Raw genomic sequence first — 20,884 nt, 5'->3', positions numbered from 1 at the left:
CTATGAGCACCATGGAGATACGGGGCTGCATCCATAGGGGTGTTACCTAGCAGTGACAGAAATATCCTAAACTACTCAGTGCCTATCAGGCCACACCTGGAGTATTATCTCCAGTTCTGATCCCCAAAATTCAAAAATAACACAGAAAGACAGGAGAGGGTTCAAAAGAGGGCTACCAATATCATCAAAGAGCTAGACAATACGTCCTATGAGGAAAGACTTGAAGTAGTTATCATCAGTTTTTCAGTACCTAAAAGGCACCTAAAAAAAGAACAGAGATACTCGTCACAAGGAGCCACATGGAGAAGACAAAGGGCAGTAAGTGAAAGTAGCCAGGAAATGTTTCATTTCAATAAGGACATTTTTTTCAATGAGAACAAAAATTCACTGGAAAATGAACTGCCTAGAGATGTGGTAGGGTCCTCATCACTGGAGGTTGTCAAGATGTGATTAGACAGAGTACTAGATTGTCTTGTCTAAGCTTTCTTTCCTGAGAAATGTTGGATTGGATGATCTTTTGAGGTACCTCCCAAGCTGGAATGTTCTGTAGTTCTGCAGGTCTCTGGTTCAGCAATCATGGGGAGAGGCTGAATGTGCTCATACAAGGGAGGCAAAACAAACTGTTTAAAGACCTGTTTTGCAAAGAAGATGGGCCTCTTCCAGCATGGAGCCAGCACAGAGGTATGTTTGTCTGGCTCAGAGATGTTTCTGATACCCAAGAAACAAAAGAGGCAGAGAAGATCTGTCTAAGAGGTGAGGCCAGTTCAAGTCCTGTAAGATGACAGACATGGATTGTGGCTTGTCTGGCTCTCTAATATATTTTTTGCTCTTCACATGTAAGTACATGAGAGGGCTACATTGTTCTTGTGCCATTAGTCAGCTTATACATTGCTCAAACCCTTATCACTATTTCACATTTTCTGATTTAAAATCAGCTGAGTGGAGTCATCTTTTTGGGACAGTCATGGATATTAAATTCAAATACATTTGGATGAAAACAGATAGTAAATTTACTCATTACGACTTATTAACTCAGGATTAAATCCATGTTAGAACTTCCTGCTTTACTAATTAAAACGGAGCCACTGCAGGAAGTAATTACATCCGTATCTTTTAAGCCATCCAAAATATTTCATATGAATCTGTGAATCTGATCCTAATAATAACTAGAACAAAACTATTGCCATGAAAAGCAATGTCAAAGATGTATGGGTTAATTCACACCCAGTGCCATTAGACAGACTTTGCCTGAAGTCAGCATCACTGCATCTATTTCCTGCAGGTCAGAATTCGGCTTTAGTTCATCATTACTCTTGACAATTTTATATATAAAATTTATATACTGCAGTATATTCTGCAGTGTTTTATATTACCTTGTTATTACAAACCAAGTAATAAATATTTTAACCTAATGAACTTTTGAAGCATTTGTGTTTTCCAAAGATCTCCAGAGCAGCCTAAGAGAAGCAGGGTAGCTCAGGGCCTATTCTCTGCCTCTGTCCACCCTGAACTGCACACTTTGTATTTGCTGGTTTCATTTCCTCTTTGAGAAGCGATGTTTATGTACTCACTGATTCTGAAGTATTTATATAACAGAGCGGGCAGCCATTTGTTGAGCCGCTCTGTTATTTAGTGTCCACTTTAGATAGCCCATAATTGCAATTCTTTCAAACAAAGTGGAAAATTTAACCAACCATGTTCTAAAGAATGTTTTCTTTATTTAATTTCTCTGGTGATAATCAGCAGTTACTTTTTTGGTACTGTGCGTCACACCACATAGTGTAGATGCCAGTTCGATGTAATGCTTTGGGGAAAAGCAAATTTTCCCAGGATAAATTAGGACCTCAACAATGTGCAAAGCAATTTTTTCCTAATGTAGTTCTCCTTCTGTCTTAGTAAATCTTAATTTGGACAGGTACAAAGGAAAATGAAATGTGAAAATGCTAGAATTTGTATTTTAACTTGTGTCCTGTATTTTGTGTTTAGCATTAGTCAAGTAGAATATTTGAAAACTGGAACAGAATGGTTTATCTGTTTTAATACTAACATAATTTTGAAACAGAGAATAAATACTCTATATAAAGTATTTTGTTCCCATTGCATATTGCCAATCTTGTGAATGTCCTATTGTAAATGTCATATTATAAAGATTTATATTTTATTTGGGAGATGGATAAAAAATATAATTTCTTTTAAAAATACAAGTTAAATATCCAGAAATTTCCTGTGTTGTGAAATTAAAATTGTTATATAATGGTTTTTATACTCTGGCTTGTTTCCAAGGGTCATTGAAATGAAGAAAAATGCTTCCTTTGCCTTCAGTGATTTTTGGCATGGTTCAGATATGTCAAAAGGAAAATCTGTCTGGTAGATATTTCTGCATTTGCTGTAGGCAAAAATGCTGTAAATTAAATTTCTCTTTCATTATGGTTTCCAACATAGTCTACAACCAGTACTAGTATTTATTTTGCTTGAACAGATTAAAAACTGTTCTGTCAAGAAACTATGAGAGGACAATGCAACTTAATCTATATATTATGTTTTGCTATCATATTCTATGTACTCTGTGAAAAACTTAGGGATATGGTTGACATGAATTCCAGAAAAACTTTTTCATATTTGGAAAACCTTTGTTAGGTTGCCAGGACTTCATATTTTTAAATGGAATAAATTTGATATGAATATATCAAACAGAATCCCAAAGCAAATCAACATTAAGATGACAGGTCTATTATTTTTTGGCATGTTTTTGCAAGAATAGAAAAATAAGCTTTTCCAGAGTGTGTCAAATCATTGTCAAGATATGCACAAGAATAGACACTAAACTAAAAACCGAAAGGGTGCAACTATCACTAAGATGTCACATGCATATTATATTTCTTAGTTTTATTTACATTATTCTGGCACTTACATGTCCAAGTTATTGGCTCAAACCATATGTGTTATTCTTGGCATAAACACAATATAAAATTATTGTTCTGCTTTTGTTATTTTAAGATCTTAGCTGTAATTTTGAAGGTCGATCTAAAAAAATATTTTAAGGCTCCTGAGTTACTTTAGATCATGTAAATACTGGTTTAATTGTTTTCAATTCAAGTTTTAGTTCCTGTTCATTTTTTATTGCTTTTACTCATTTTTTTTTACTATGTGATTTTAAAAATAATTATGCATTCATAATTTTAAAATAAGCTTCAATATGGCAACCATGAGTGGTACTTAGTAACAATTTTTTAACCCTTTTTATCTCAGAACTTCCAAATAATTTATGACTATTGAAGTCTCATGAGATGGGATGATACCATCACACTTATTTCCCAAAAGCAGCAAGGAGAGCAAGGGGAGTCTAAGTGATTTGACAGTTTACACATAGACTAAGTGTCAGTATCGATGATACTACACTGAGATTCCCATCTTTCTGTATTCCTGAGATAATCATGCTCTGAGATAATAATCCACTTTGGCTCCTGCCCAAGTGGATTCACCTTTCTTTCTGCACTCCACAAGGAACACACTGAATATCGAGCTTTTGAGAAAAAGAAAGGAATATTCGATTCTTAAATAGCTAGATATCTGAAGATACAACAGTATTTTCAGACCAAGTAGTAATAATTGTATAAATGTTTTATCACGTTTTAGAATACTTATTTCTCCATAAGTTATATATTTATTTAATTGACTCTATGCAACAGCCAAAAAAGGCCATAAAGCCATCTGTTTGGTATTACAGAACACATTACAGTTTACAAGAGTCTCAGCTTGAGATACTCAGAACCTAAAATCAGCTGTTTAAAAACAAAAAGGCAAATACCTTTTTTTCTGCATAACTGCATAAATTTAGACCATTTTCAGATTCATGAAATAAAAAATTTCCAGTGCTCAAAACCCCTATGAAAATACGTATATTATGATTTGTGTAAAAAGCAATATGGAATTTTTTTTTCCCCTAAGCTACCTTACTTTTTCTTTTATTTAATGCCTTCCCAGCTTTTTTGATTTTTGTCTTCAAATAATCTTTTTCTTCTTAGGTATAAATAAAAGAGCATGATCTTTCTCACCACAATTCTTTCAAATGGCAAATTTTGGCTCTGGCATTTTAAGACTAATATAAACTTATATCAAACACAAAAGGGTTTGGGGACAATATTTTGAGTAATTAAACTAATAATATTTCCACCATAAGCAAAGTCACATTTTCCCACAATAAGACATAATTTTTCACCTAGGATGCATATTTTGGCTTATGGAATGCTGAGGAAGACACCATTGTTCCAAAATTTACTGTGTTATGAACATGGCACTAAGCATAAAGTGTTCACAAAATTGACAGGTAATCTATAAAGAATATCCAAGAGATATTGAGTTTTCTAGGCTTACAAAAGAACTGAAGACTGTAATAAGAGAAAATGTATGTGAAAGCTGCTGAAATGCAAATTATGTCTTTCTAGAGGTGTGTATAACAACACTGAGCTTAGGGGACATCAATGAAACTGTAATATCTTGGCAGGTGGTGGGAGTCCAGCAAAGTGACTCCTTCCACAAGTAAATCAGAATTCCAAATAAACTGAGAAACATCATCCTACTAAGGAGGGTAGACTGAAGTCTTAAGACTCATGATTCCTTGAACAGAACATTTTCCCAAATAAAAAACAGTCTCTCCAATTCTTCATCCTCTGTTTTATTTAATCCTGATACTAAGATGAATGATTTACATTTTATTTGAGTCATGTCAGAAAAGGAAGGGATGTTGGCAGATCTCCCAAAATACACATGAGAAGCTAAGGAAACTTAGCTTAGACACTATTACATACTGCCACATAATATTTCCAGATGAAATGATATCTTTACAGCCTAATTTAATCCAATTTGCATCTCATCCTTCATTCTATTTTTTTATCTCAACGTACAAAAATCCATCCAGAAACATGTAAAATAAGTTGATTTGGTTCACATTCTCTTGAAATGTCCTTAGGAACAAGGAATGAGCAACTGCCAATCCAGGAATGAAGCAGAATTAGCTTTGACACACTGTGTGTTTCACACAGTGTCACAATGTGCACATTGTCCTCTCCTCTGAAATCAGTGGGTTTTAGAACCCAGTGAGAGTATGTTAGACCATTTGTGCAAATGAGAAAGACACCAAACGAGGCTTACTTGAAAGTAAGACTGGGAAAACCATAGACTTTATAAAGACTGACTGGACTGAGAGGAGACTTGACTTGGGCTCGGATGTTTTATTTTTATTCCAAAGCAGACCTAAGTTCTTCCACAGCAAACACTCAATGCTCTGCACTGGTTTTCAGTGAAACATTGCTCAGAGACAGGGCTTTTTGGTCATCCAAGTGTTCTTTTAAAGGAAACAAGGGAAAATAAATTCTCCTCAAAGGCTTAGCCAAGCTATTGTCTCTTCTCATCAACTATGAGAAGACTAGCTTCACTTGTAGGAAGAGACTTGCAGCATTTTTGTAAATGAGCATTATTAATAATACCTTGCTTAAACTGGTTTTGTCGTTGGAGACAGAATAATGTCTCAGAACTTCTGGAAGATTCTAGGGAAGAGGATGACTAATACACTTGGTACTTTTCAAGTGTCTTTTAATTTGGGTATTATTAAAACTGCTTATCTCCATGCCTGTTTTGGGTCTATTCCATACTAAGAAAAATTTTAAAAATGGAAGGTTACAAGCAAATCAAAACAACTAAAGATTTCTGAAGGAAGGAAGAAGGTTAATGTGATGGAAGGGCTTAAGAACAGTTTCTAATGATCTCAACAGTATGCCCAAACTTTGAAGTAGAACTGCCCAGTGTTTTTTTGTAACAAAACCTAATACCTTACTATGACACAGAAACACCTGAGCTAACATTCCAACTAGTTTTACTTCTATAGAGAATTTTGTGCCCACATTAAAAAAAATGGGAGCAAATTAGGCAATTTCCAAACCAGGCATGCTGGAAACTAACAACTGATTCTATACCAGTGAATAACTTCAGAACATGGGGCTCTATTTTTACTTCTTCTTTTTTTTTTTTTTTTTTCTGAAGGAAATATACAGTTCTTATGGTGTAGAAATGTTTGAGATGTGATTAATTACTTCCTCAGACAGATATTGCCTGTGGCTTAGCAAGGGAAGGAAGTAACTGGAACTACTTTTTCAGCAAGAAATTAACCAAGCACTGTCATATGAAAAAAAAAATTCTAAAAAAAACCCTCTTTTATGTCTGTAGCCTTAAAAGCTCAAACATAACAAAAGAGAGAAGTGGGACCAACTTGCCAGGTAAACAAGCCTATCAAAATTAAACATGGCTCTTTTTAATAAAAAGTAGTATGTACTTCAGTGTGACTAAAACAACTGGTTTGTTGTTTTAGTGCTACTGACAGGAATTACTACTACTACTACTACTAAAATTTATTCCCAGAATAGATGTCACATTCTAAACTCCTAAAATATTTCAGCAGTTTCAGAAATCAGCAAAGAGTGGAGAAATGGAGTATACCAGGTCTTCTTTCCAAATAGGAGGGACTTAGTCCCATGCTGATAATCAGTAGCAAGGTGGTTGCATATGCAAACAGAAACACCTCTTTTTTTCACTGACTTATGGACAAAATTTAAAGGAAGATTCCATAAAAACCTCCTAATATGCACAGTTAGGGTAAGAAATTTAACTAATAATCAGGAGGACAATAAGGATTAGATAACCTTGGATATCTATGAAAAGAGAAACTATATTCCAAAACACCCCCAAAATTCATGTTCCTATGAAAGACAAACTGTAAGAACATCTGGTCAATACCACAGCTCCACAGACTTCAACATGTGCTCATTAATGAAGCTGACATTATTATCTGACACTTCTCTTTAGCATAAGAGTTGACATTACTACAGCAATGCATCCAAAAAAGATAAATTCAGTACACAATTGAAAAAATTTGGCTTGTAAGGTAGAATACTGAAAGTGTCCTTCTTTAGAAAGTTGCACCAAATTGCAATTGGAAGCACAATTTGCAGTAAAAATGTGCATCTTCAGATCCAAGAATAGCATTTGGATCTATAGTTTTAAGTGGTAAAATGTCACAAAATTGATGTTAACTAATAAATAACTAAAAAGACTGACACTACAGTCAGTTTAAAAAACCAAAGCATTAATGCTCAGAACTCAGAATGTAAGTATTCCTGTGTTGTAGTGGGCTAGATTTAATTACCTCAAACTAAAGACACCAATACTTAATATTTACCTGGAGATGCCAAGTGTGGCACTGTACAAAATTAAATAAATTTCATGGCAACAATGTGAAATAAAATATGCTAGGAAGGTAATAATAGCACACTGTGTTTGGATCAAATATCTAACCTCCCCATGTGGGGGGAACTCCACATGCTTCAAAATTAATTTTTATAGATTCCTTTAACTTTGCTATCCCTGCTTAGAATCAGAAGTGCTAATTCACAAAAGGAAGGTTGCTTTCCTTACAGACTTCTATTAATTGACAAATATGGGAAATAACAGGATTTTGATGGTCCTTTCTGAATAATGTTTATACTTAAGCAGGGTGATGAAATTACAATTTATTTTACCTTTAGGTGTTGGAATTGGTCTCTCAAGTCCATCCACATGACCTAAGGGGTCATTTGAATCTGGAATTTCCATTTCACCTACAAAGAAAAGAAGATTTTGTTGAATTAAGGTGGTGAGCTAATCTTTCTGTTAAACAGCATTATAACACTGAGTTCAACACGTTCTCTTAGTCCACATTCTGCCTCCAGAGCTGCACGTGGGAAACACAGCACACAGGAAACACATATCGACAAGGTCAGGATTTATCCATTGTGGATTAGAAAACACTACAATAACTGCTTTGTGGATTACTTGGTGTCTGGCAAAATAGAAAGCATTAAAAACTACATTCCAGTTCTTAGTAGAATAAAGTCTACACATTTTTACAAAGAATGCAAACATTTCCTGGAAGCAATAGTGGCTTAAGCAAATTAAGCAGTACTTGAGCTTTACTGATAGCCTCAGCTACAAAATGGCATGAACTTGCTTTTAAACTTACACTATGGTAATTCAGATTCCATCTCCATCTCTCTTCATCATCGCTACTGACTTTCTTATCCTACTCTCAGCCTCATCTCTAAAAGGTATCTTTAGAAATGAAACTATAATAACGGTTTTCCAAGGATTTCAGAGTGTGAGGAAATGGATAGACATCTTCTGTAGGCGCTCCTTTTTTTCTGTGTAATATATCAGTACAAGCTAGCACACTGCAGCTAGTACTTTGAAGTTCCTTTGCATTTGCAGGTCTTGCAAAACTCCAACCATTTATATATCACCTGTTTGCTCTCCCTTTAAAATATATTAGGTAAGGAACAGAACTGAAGTTCTAACTCAGATAATGGTATACACGTGCTTTAACTAAAACAACTTCTAAAATTACACCCCCTATTTATTTATATATTTTCTAATTTATATTCAGTCATCCAAATTCCTTACATCCTTAGCATATCACAAAGGTATGTAAATCAAAGGTCATCAAGATCTGAAATGAAAGATCTAGGATTCACTGTAGATCTGTTAGGGGTGTTCAGGTATTATTTTAGATGAAATGAAGCTAGAGAAAAGACTCTCCTTCTTCCTTTTGTCCCCATTACCCTTTCTTCAAACTACAATACCAATCGGAATGCAAATAAAATACAAGTAACCTTATTCCCATCTTACACCATATTATGAGAGAAGAAAATAATTGAGACACTTTTTTTGTTTGTTTATTCTTTCACCCATTATTTGAGAAGAGATTCAGCTAACTTGTCTTTAACTTTATCAGGTAAAACACAGAAATCAGAGACATTCCCCACAGCAGGCTGCATCTGAAAGTATTTCTTTCATCACAGTACTGTCACTTGTCACTACTTCATCTCTCCCTTTATGTCCCATTGCTGGAGATTCTTTGCCTGGTAATAGTACAGATTCCACTTAATTTGCATGCTCATTCTCAGACACCACAATTAGCGTGATGGTGAAGATGTACCCTTGGTAACACTCTTTCAATTCGGAACAACAAAGGCTTGGGCAGACATCCTCCATCTTCTGCCACTCCCAGCACTGGCCAGTGGAAATCACAGATAATACTCACCTGCAGACTGGAGGGAGAAATGGAGATGGGGGGCCAAGCTGGCTACCTTGCCATTCCAAATCCCAGCATGGTGTGTCTTCATGCCCCTGAAGGCATGGTACAAACTTAGCACCTGACTTTTAGCTGTACAGAACTTTTGCTGATCTTTTTGATTCAGGGTGAAGTGGTGAATGCACAACAGGCATATTCTGTCAAATTTCAGCAGAGATGCATCACATCTTGTTCTTAGCAAGGGGCAGCAAGACAAGTTCACCTCTATCCCCTGCTCTTGCTTGAGCTTCTCTGTGTCACATGAGGGTTTAGAAGGGGCAGCAGCTTTTACTGGCCACAAGGAATTAAAATCCAAGATGAGAAAGCCAGAGCAGAAAGAAGAGTAGGAAAACCAACCAGTTTTTTAGTCCACAAGTACCTGCTCATATCTTATTCTGGTGATCATAATCCAGCAGCATTCACAGGGTGGAACATTATTACAAAACTGTTCTTAATGTTATTTGATTGCTTAACACTCAGCTGTCCAGACTCCAGCTTGCCTGAGATCTGAGTGGCACTTTTGGTTTAATACCACATCTTCAACTTTAAAGTAGTTGTTTCCATTTCTTCAGTAATCTCATGGGACTCACAACAGACAAAAAACATTTGAAGTTCAGATAAATGAGCACAGAAATGTTTTCCTGTCTCATCTCTCCTTCCCAGGCACATATCTCCTAATCTATTTAAATTTTTCAGAACAAAGGTGGAAAAAAACAAAAGCATTTGCTGTTTTGAAAAAATTCCAATAATAGTTTTATGTGATTCACTCTTGTACTTGATATGCTTCTGTCTGGAAAAAACATTAATCTTCATATGTGCTTGGCCAGAGAACAATTACAAACCATAGATGCCACTTATCATCAAAATCCCCAGAACTAAGCAAAGTTAGAGTTAAAATCCTTTGCATTCTTTGCAAATCATAAATAAAAACCATATCTGTCACTTCAACCACATTTATGACAAATTCCAAGTTTTAATCCTAAAGTTTCTCTACCACAACTTGCAACACAGAACATTTATTATCAATTTGAAAAATAAAGTTCTTAACACTATGAAGACAACCAGCAAGTCACTATAACAAAATAAAATCTTTTTTCCCTTGTACTAAACAGAATTTAAAAATTCTGAAGTCAAGAACTTAGAGATGTGTACTCCTCTTGAATATTATTTTCTTTTTATTATTTTCAGTGCTTTCTGATTTTGCACTAATAACACAGTATGTTTTTCCTGCCAGAAGTGAATCCATGGTGTTTACCTCAACAGCTAGCAATTTCTGTCTTTTTTTTTTCCAATTTTCCTCACTATAGTATACATGGACCCTGATCATGTCCCAGCACCAACTCTCTGCAGTCTTATTCTTGTTTGAAGATGCCTACACAACTATGCTCCTGTCTACTTCTGATTTTTAACTCCCTTTTCTCACTATTTTAAATCAATATTTCCATAAGGGTATCCCATTTTGCTTTTTTCTTCCTACTTCCAGTATCTTTTCCTAGAAGAATATTCATGCGCACTTGCACTCCCTGAAGGGGAAAAAAAATCCATAAAGTAATTTAAGGTGCTCAATTTTCACTGTCAGTTTTCATCAGTAAAAAACTAGTACTAGGAAAAACATAATTGTTCATTAAACTGGTTTTAGATATTACAAAGATACCAGTCACACAGTTCTTTTATATCTATAACAAATGCAGCATTGTCATACAACACTAAGAGGTAGACTTGCAAAACACAAAACTGAAAGAACAGCAGAACCCACTATACAGTTGTTACTAAAAACTGGTAAGAGAATAAATGCTCAATAATTGAACCTTACATGTGATCCTACCAACTCACTCCGGCAGTTAGTATGCTCTCATTGTGTGCTGTTGAGGCTCTCTTACTTCAAAAAGGGTGCAGAAGAGTTGGAACAGTTTCAAAGAAGTGAGAATATTTACTCATAAACCAGTTTTTGTACTGCTACTAGGAATTGTCACTCTGAGAAGGAGATGGCTGAGTTAAGTGACTGTAAAACTCTATGGAGTCATGAGAGTCTACAGAGTGGATGGATATTCTTGGTAAAAATGGCAGTGCTAGAAAAAAATAGCAACAATCATCTTCAAAACAAAGATAAAACAAGGTAAAATTTTCTCAGAGGAGATGTCATTAGACTGAGTGCAGAGTTCAGATGACCTACAGGTGAGACTGAACAAGTTCAGTGAGACCTCAGAAATCCTGTGTGGGCATATGGAAGTCCCTGAGTTACAAATGGCTGGAGGCTGGGTAAATACCCAGCACAGAGTAGTACTCTGTACTTAGATCTCTTCTTACACTTTTACTTCAGAATTTCCTTTTTTGCTGCCATCAGAGCCAAGACACAGCACTGCACAGATCTCTCATTTGCTCCTGTATGGTTATTCTCACACTTTTCACTAGCATATGTCCTCTCCACAGACATTAAGTGTATCACAGTTTATTTCAGTAGACACACTTCTTTAATTTATGTTTGCAGTGGGAGCGAGAGGTTGAAGAGATCATGAGTGCCCTGTTTTCCTTCCACATTGCATGACCAGACAAGACTTCAACAGAACCAGAATTTAGCCTGAATGCCAAGGGCCAGATGTGCCACTTGCCAGATACTAAGGAATACCTTATTAATCCTCTTGTCAGGAAACACACAACCAAGTTAAATGCAGATGCTGTAAACAGTAACTCTGTTAAACCGCTCACCCACACAAAAATGATTTCATGACTTTTTAAGGCAGTAAAGCAAGTCATTTCAACTTATGGAAAATCCCACTCCAAAAGAAAACCCGTATTTAAAATAATATCATAATCTATATTTTTGATGTAAAAAATGCATTCAGTTCCTTTGACTTACACATAGTGAACTGTAGCAAGGGAACAGGTGATACACAAAATTTTTTTCCTACTTGTATATAAATAATTATCACTTATTTTTTAATTTGGCTTCTCCTGAAAATATGAGGACGACTTTCTTACTGACAAGATTCAACACAGGTAGGTTCACTGCCCTATTTTAGGAACAAGTGACTGACAAAATACAGAAGCAAATAAATGTCCAGTGTTATTGGGGGAGGAAGGCTCTTTTACACTTTTGAAAACTAAGTTGCCTGGCTGATCACAGTATCAACTCACAGGGCACACACCACTCATCATAAAATAGCTGATTTTTTTCCTCTGAAATGGTTATGACTTTGCAGATCATTCATTACTTGAGAGGTAAGTGCAATAAACAGATTCCAAAATGCTCATGGCCATAAGCAGACATCAAAACAACACATTAATCTTCATCAAAAAGCCGGTCACAAGGAGAGGGTTACCATAATTGATACCAGGAACAAAACATGGGCTCAGCCTCACACAGAAAGAAAAAAACAGTACGCAGGTATTTTCAAACAGAGTGGGCCTGATTGATTTAGAGCAGTTAGGGGCTGGCTGATGCAATACCACGCAATGTTATTAACTGTCTTTCATTATTTGCAGAGCACAGATGAGATCTTAAAATATGAGAAACCTCACGAACATTTCCTATTATTTATTAGAAAGGGCAAAAAAAGGTGTGCCAGAGAATTACAGAGCTATCAGCTTAGCTTTAATTCCTGGAAAAATAATGGAACAAAGAAGTTATTTTTAAGCATTTCCGATAAAGCAGAGAGATGAGTAATAGCTAAAACAGAAGCCAACGTTAACTTGGCTGGCACTGATCAGAACCACACATAAGTTAACAATTGCAAGGTACTGCAAACAAGGCAGACTTCACACATAAAAAGCAGTAATCTTCCCTATTTACTCAAAGCTAGTAAGGCCCTAGGCTACTTTCTCCAGTTTTCCGTGCTCTCTTTCAAGACAGATGAGAGTAGAAGTAAAATACAATGACTAGCACCATGAAGATAGCCTACAAAATGTGACTAACAAAATCAAATACATAATGATTACTGAGCCTGCTAGGTCTGAAGAAGATTAGCTATGTACTGAGAACAAGTATTCTTCAAATACAAAGGTCTCAGTAGATGAAATTTTCCAGTGTGGCAGTTTCGGCAACTGCCTAATTCATATGATACTGCACAGGTAACAGATGCTTCTTCTCCCAGATGAAACAGGACTTCTTAAGATCTTTTCCAGTCTTATGGTTCTATGAATGAACCTTCCCTCTACCACTGTATTTTAAATCCCAAAGCTTACAAATAAGTCCTTCAACACTAAAAATTGCACAGCCCTACAATTAGCGACACTGCAGATTTTTGTTCTGACATTTCTTCCACTCATCAATAATCCTGTTTCTGTAGCTGAAACTATATTCAGATTTAATCATCAATATGCAACCTTTGCTTCCTAGGCTGTAACCTTTTACTTGAGTTCTAACTTTCTTCCAATAACACAAAACTCCCAAAATCTCTCTCTTCAGCCTAATACCCTCTAATATTCTGTTCTTTTCTTCATAAAACTTTGTTGACCTTCTGTCAATTACTAGCCTCTGGAGCTCCCAAACAAAGGGCCCACTGTACCCTTTGATTCAGCTGCCAATCTGATTACTTTGGCTGGGGGAGGCAGGCTGCTTGGGTTGCTGAATCAGGGTCTTTCATTGAAATTTCTCTTTTCCAACATCTGCAGCCCCTGGCAACCAATTGCAGAGTGGGCTTGGCAGACCTGTAAAGGGTGGTGAATAGGCTACAAAAGATGCAGTTTGTAGCATGAAATCAGTGCACCCCTTTCATAGTGATGGCAGATTAGAACCTTCACAGCGCACGTTTCTTAACTGCTGCAGTTTCACATTAAAATAGCTGAAGTTGGGGGTAATAACCTTCACTTTCTCTTGCAGTTGCTCTACTGAGACAATGGTGAAGTCTGCAAAACAGTCACTTCTTAGCTGGTTATCAGATCGCAAAGCATACTGTTCATAGGTTAGCATTTTAGCTAATTAAATGTGTGCTTTGTCCATCCAAAACTCTTCCAAATTACTTTCAGCTATATTCATAGTAATAAATAGTTCTCACCATGAGACCATTAGAAAGGGAATAAGTTCTTCTAAGCCTGCTCTGTTATAATATCAAAATAACATTTAGGAAGTATATTTAAAGTAAAAGCAAGAGCAGACTAAAAGTCACAGAACCTTCAGAAAGCTGGTATATAACACAGACAAGAAACCTTTTTAAAAAGCCAGGGTTGACTAATACAGAATACATTCCCACAATTCATAAACATTCCTTGTTAAAGAAAACATCTTGTTTCATTAACATGGATTTTCCCCTCTGTAAGTTTTTTCTATTTTACCTAACAGCTATATCAAAATGTTTTCATTTCAGTAAGTATGAGGAAAAACATTCTATTGCAAAGTGTGGGAACTACACTACAGGACAAAGGCAGACACAAGGTTTATGATCTGTAGCAATAAAAAGAATATCATTATTTGGATGGAAAATACATCAATTTAAAATAAAACTTTAAAAACCCACAGACATTAAATCACTTTCATTCTGCACAGTGAAAACTTGTTTCTCAAACACATGTTAAGAGAGATTCAAAATTTTGTATTTTGTCATGTAAATGCATAAAGAAGGAATCTGCATATCACTTTAGTTTCTGATGCTGTGAATGTTTGTTCACAGATTGATCCAAGACAAATTAGTAGTATGTTTCAGAACACTTGTTAAGTGCATGATGAAAAAACCACTTTATAAATTTCACTATGTTCCTGCAGGAACTTCTTCATTTAATTAAGTAATCCTTATTAGCCTACCATCAAACCACTCTAAAACACAGTAAAAAAGAACATTTGGTCATCAGCACAGAGCTATAGAGAAGGACTGATTCTTGATTTTCACACAGAGCTGCAACAAACCCTCAAAACAGAAAAAATTATACTGAAGATGCAGTTTATCTTCTTAATCATCAGCCAGGCGCCTTAGCAAGTATGATGAAGTCAGTGTGAGAAGAAAGAAATCAGATAAGTAATTTAAAATATTATTAACAGGGATTCAAATGCACACTTCAATGAATACCTTGATTTATTGCAACACCTCATACTGTTAAAGCATATTTTACATTAACCACACAGCTGCATTTTCAACTGCACTGTCAATCTTTATCCTTTCTTTGCACAGCTTGCATCACAGAGCTTAGCTATTAAATAACTGAGATTCTTCCTCCTGCAGCTCCTATTTGCAACTTAAAATGAGAGTTCAGATATGCTAGTGAGACAAACCAGAGATAAAGATTTGTTCTGATTTCAGTCACAGAAGCAGCCTCATTAACAGCTGTCTAAACATTACAGTGAAAAGACAGAACCCATGGAAAAGAAGATACTCATTTCAAGTCAATATTTTCAGTGTGCAGCTAAATTTTGAAGACGTTAAACTTTGGATTACAAATTATTCTATTAATTCACAGCCAAAACACGCTGATAAAGTTACAATAAAGTCCAGGTCCTTTTATTTCACAATGTAAAGTGGAGAACATTTAACAGAATACAGCCTACAAGGAATACCCAAATCCTATTTTCAATTCTTAGCGCTTCCTGCAAAGTCCTGTCCAAGTCACCTCAAACCAGATTAGAAAAAAATTTGATGCCAAAAGATGCCGACAGATGTCTGCAAGGTTTTTCAAAAGCATGTGGGCACCTGATTCTCATGTCTGCAGTAAATATCCCTTAATCTTTTGTACCTCAGTTGCCCAGAGGCGGAGAGGGGAAAAGGTTAGCTCCCTGATGTGGTTCCCAGCACAGCTGCATGAGTGTTTCAGTCAGCCCAAAGAAGGGAGAAGAACTGAAGCAAGAAATTAAGACAGAGAAAAGAAGGAAGGTAGTTTTTTTGGAAGACTGTTGTGATTTATATCACTACAACTGACCACAGAATTTCAGACAAATCTGTGACAGAGAACCTCCACAGTCTCCCAGAACCCTAGTTTTGCAAGAAAAGCAAAACATAAAGCACTATTTGGAAACAAAGTAAAATAATAAACCTGTTCTGAGAGCTTAATAAGTAAGAATTAACTCCATGTTCTTTACAGTGAAAAACACCTGAGGTTTTTTAAGCCACAAATGGATTTCAATGTAATTTCTAATTTAGCAGAAATGTAACTAAATCTACTAGCTATCACAAACATAACTTTTCTGTACAATTGCATGCTAAACACTCAGAGACAATATACTAGGGAGCATATAAGAACTTTGAATCATAGGAAAAAAACCCTAAAAGTAATTATGGATTTCATTATGAGTGGTATTTGTTACTAGTGCATTATGCTTTGGAAAAAAAAAAGTACAGCAATTGTGGGTACATTCCAAAGCTCTTCACCACCTCAGTTGTAAAGTCACAGTTTAAACACAACCAGTAGAGGCTCTGAACACACCTGCAGTAGCTCAAAGAACACCAAGCAACATGATAATTATCCATGGCATTATTTCATGATTGATTATTTTACTGCTTTGGGCTGTGAAAACAAAATAATCTCAACCAAAAGGTTGAAAATAATCATGATTTATGAGTATAACACTCCATCAACTGGGATAAACAATGATTTTCACAGTGCTCTTTTTTTCTGAAAGAAAAAAAAGGAGTAGAATCCAAAAATGCAGCCTTAGGCTGAAATACTTAACACTTCAGTTCAGGAAAACACCCCAAGTCAGAAAAACACTTGAAAATGGGCTTATTTCTAAGCACCCTCTTAAATTCTTTCCTATATTTGAAACAAAGGTACAATAATAATCTCCCTCAGCCTAAGAGGCAAAATAAAAATAGCACAAATCACAACTGAGCGTAACAGAATATAGTAGAACTTACCAACTATTCTAATAATTATTCTGACTGGGTTGACAACAGCAGAGGAACTGTCCTAAGTGCAAAATAAACCTTCCTACAGGTTGTTTAGTTTCCATTCTGTAATTGCACTTCAAAAGCAGGAATTGCAGCACCAGTCTTTGATGGTAGGGAGGTTACAGCTAGCGACTCTCCTCTCTGGAAAATAGTGAGAGTAAATAGCCTGTTCATATTAATCAGAGCACTTTTTGTATTATTTATGGTAAGTATTATAAACATCTCCCTGACCAAAAGGATACAGTGAAAATCAAAGAATAATTAATCCTCAAACACTAGGAACTGACACAACTAATTTGAGAAACCTCATCACCTAAGCATGACCTCTGGGTTATCAATACTTCAAGAAACCCAAGGCTGGCAAGTGAGTCAATCATAGGGCATTATTCATCCTTCAATAAAATCATTAAATCGATGGTCATGCTCTCTTCTACCACCAACTATTACAAATAGATGTCCATGGTCTTTCCTATTACAAAACATCAATTATGTTTTAAAGAACCAAACAGACAGAATACTATACTGGCTATCTGAAGCTTTGCCTAATTACTTGGGATTTGTCTGCCCTACGTCAGAGCAGAATGGAATTTTACAAAATTACACAGCTAGAATTAACATCAAATACTGTGTTCAAAGAGCTGATCACAAGTAAAGTTTACTCCTTACTATTGGTTTGGATCATGACCAGCAAAAAAAAGTTAATTATACCATATTAAATTGTTAGAGAGGGCAAACTTCCTTTTTCTCAGAAAGTATTTTTGGTTTTAGATCAAGAGTTTAAAATTCAGTATTTTCCACTGGAAGTTCTCTTCATAATGAGTAATAAGCTATGGTCTGTACACACAGAAAATATTAAGTCCTCTCCCCCAATAAACAGTACAGCTCTGATGGCCATGGAAAAAGTATGGAGAGAGAAAGTTGATGTGCAGTTGGTGTGGCCAGGCAGGTCACAAGTGAGCACTCCCAGCACTTCTGACCAGATCAAATATTGCTGTGGCTAAACATTACTGTGTACACACATCCATGTGAATGTGCGCACACAAGTAATGTATGTGCATTTGCCTCTGTGACTAGAAAAAGGAAGAAAAAGATAAGAAAGTGTGCCAGGCTGTAAAAGAAACTAACACCTAATCTAGACATTGAAACGTGCAAAACAGTTATTCTAATTCGAAGTTTTAAGATATGTTATCCATTTGTTCAGTAGGTTTTTCTACATTTCCCAGTATGGGGTTATTTACTTAAATAACACTACTAGTGAAGTTTAAGTAATACTTATATCTCTTCATTTGAGAGTAGTTATCTAAACCGCAGATTATTTCTGTTGTCGGGTTTTGTCCGGTCCACATTGGAAATATCTTCTTCCTACTGCATCTGTTTGACTTCTTGGATTACAACTAAATGCATACAGTGAAGTCATAATAGTTGTCTGCTCTGAAAGAAACTCCCGTTTATCTTCCTGCTTTTGTTTAAACTACCTTTTCTTCTACAGAGAAGTGAAAAAAGCTCAGATGCTAGGTAGACTTTGATATGGTTCCTCTTTGTTATTTAATTAACAGAGCTAAGCAACAGTCTTCTGGACAAAGACATTTGCTTATGTTCTTCGCAAGGAAAATAATAAAGCAAGAGTAGACCCCTGAGGTGAAAAACAGTGTGTTCAGAATGCTTCTAGATGTGGATATACACTGTTGTCAGTGAGAGTGGACAGTGAAAGAACTTCATGAAAACTTGGTGAGGGTCCCACTGACAATAGCCAACATGGTCATAAGGATGCACAAGAACCCCTTTCTGCCGTGCCTGCCTGAAAGCAAAGCAAGGAACATCTTCATTAACCCTGCAGTGCAGACAGCCTAGGCATGCACCCATTAGCAAGCAAGCTCAAAGCACGTAGCAGTTTCCACCCAATTCACCTATTTCCCTATACCAGGAAGGAATTTCCTGAGCTCCCACTATCATGTTCATTACCCAGTTTAATAACTGCAACTGGTCACAGAATCAGATTTAACCACTGTATTAGTATTTTGTTTCAGCTGCAACATTCTGGCTGCCATGCTGCCATTTTAATGTTGTGAAAGGAATACTTGGGTACAAGTGCAGTGCACTTTCAAAGTGTTATCTTCTCCATCAGAGAGCTCTGAATCTTACATCTGTAAACTCTTAATTTGCAAACTACTATGTCTGCCACCTTTTTGTTACTCTGACAGCAGGACTGACACGGGTTTTTGTTCATCACATGGTCAGCATTGCTTCTATGCCATCAAAAATACTGTGGCTGTAAAACACGAGTTTTCATGAGATGCAAGTGAGAAGCAATTTTACATTGAAAGGTTAACTCACGACCCAATGCCGTGACCTCGAATTCATATCAACATATTGAACAAAACTTGTCAGAAAGTCACATACAACCACAGCTGAGAATTCATCAGATAAGTTTTCAGAAACGCACTCACTTGAAATGATAGCTTCTTATTTTGAATAAATGCAGCCAAAAGCTTACATGTCTGATCATGCAGGCATGATCACAGAGGGGAGTGGAACAAGCTGTGTGGAAGCAGCAGCAGCTACTACTGGAAAATTGGTTGGATTCATCCCTGAAGTGCAAAGCACACAGAACACAACAGCAACTGCATGCAACTGCCAAATATGATAGTCTTAATTCCTAGCACTTCTGAGCCATAGTGCTAATTCTAGTAAGAAGGAAAGGCTGCTAGATGCAGAATATATCTGATTACACAACAATCAAAGCAACAAGTATAATGGAGAGTACATTAAGAAATGACACGATTTTAGGTACTTCTAGGAATCTGAGAATTTGTTGATAATGAAGCTTCAGTGAAAGCGTCCCATTTTGTGTGATGTAAATGGAAGTAACATTTGCGTATCTGGAACTTACTGTACATTGTAAAGACAGAAAATTGCTAAGCTTAACAGGCAACTTCTTAATGGCAAATGTTCTTCTTTATTCTCATTACTGGATATTTTGTAAAATACTAAGTGGGTTTTCTCTGGTTTGAAAAAAAAAAAAAGTAGAATCAAATATTTCCATCATTCCTAGCACATGCAGAAAAAACCACTTTCTCTGTGCTCTGTGAATTTCCCAGGTCTGGCTGGTACAGAGCCTGTCAGATAATTACCAGTTTGTTCTGCCCTCCTGCGCAGGCTGTGATCTGTGGTATTTGGCACAGCAGCAGATTCAGAGAGGGAACTGCCACAGATGGAGAGGACAGCATTTTGAGCTCACCACAGACAACTGAGGGACTCAGTCAAGACGGGAAGGAGCCAAGCTGTAGGAGTGACAGTGGCATGCTCAGTCAAGCAGGATGGAAGAGAGAAACTCACAACGATAGAAGACAGCTGGCTGGCAAGATGACTTGAAGGCAAAGTGCATTCATCTGACCATTTTGCTGCCCACAAAAGTCAAAATTCATACAAGGTGAAGAGTTGTTTTCTATCAAAAGTATAAGACTGCCTGATATGAAATAAGACTGGTCGCCTGAGTTTAACCTGGCAAAGGGTCACAGCAATGGAAATAGTTATCTAATTGTTGCCTGGAGGGCTCTGATTCATTTGTGGTAAATAACCTTCACATGACAAAAGACTACTATAAAAATTAGCAACCAGTAGCTATCTTTGCTAGCAGACACAGAGATGCCATTATTTAAATGGTCAGAGTGATCCATCATGTTACCTAAGACAAGGAATCTTTATTGCATGTGCATCAGTTTAATGAAAACAAAGCTTTTTCTTTCCTAGTATTATCAGGCATTAATTTCTCAGCATTTACCTCTTAAAAATGTTTTGTTATTTACAGCATTTTTTTTTTCATTTGTGAACATCTACTTTGTCTTCCTTGCTCTGTGATTTGTGAGAATATACATCTTCCTACAAAAAATTCAACTACAGATAAAATTTTAAATCT

The 20,884-nt window shown here is 36.2% G+C and overlaps 1 protein-coding gene across 3 annotated transcripts in view; it reads right to left on the bottom strand.

Moving 5' to 3' along the window:
- ROR2 (receptor tyrosine kinase like orphan receptor 2) overlaps window positions 1–20,884 on the bottom strand; it is a 144,549-nt gene that overhangs the window by 37,782 nt on the left and 85,883 nt on the right. For all 3 annotated transcript variants that reach the window (XM_068177433.1, XM_068177435.1, XM_068177434.1), the window contains exon 2: window positions 7,572–7,649. In XM_068177433.1, coding sequence (XP_068033534.1) covers window positions 7,572–7,649 — 78 coding nt within the window. The remainder of the gene's footprint in view (window positions 1–7,571; window positions 7,650–20,884) is intronic.

Source organism: Anomalospiza imberbis, chromosome Z (genome assembly GCF_031753505.1).
Source record: "Anomalospiza imberbis isolate Cuckoo-Finch-1a 21T00152 chromosome Z, ASM3175350v1, whole genome shotgun sequence".
NCBI classification, from domain to species: Eukaryota; Metazoa; Chordata; class Aves; order Passeriformes; family Viduidae; genus Anomalospiza; species Anomalospiza imberbis.
This window is presented reverse-complemented; position numbering and strand designations above follow the sequence as displayed.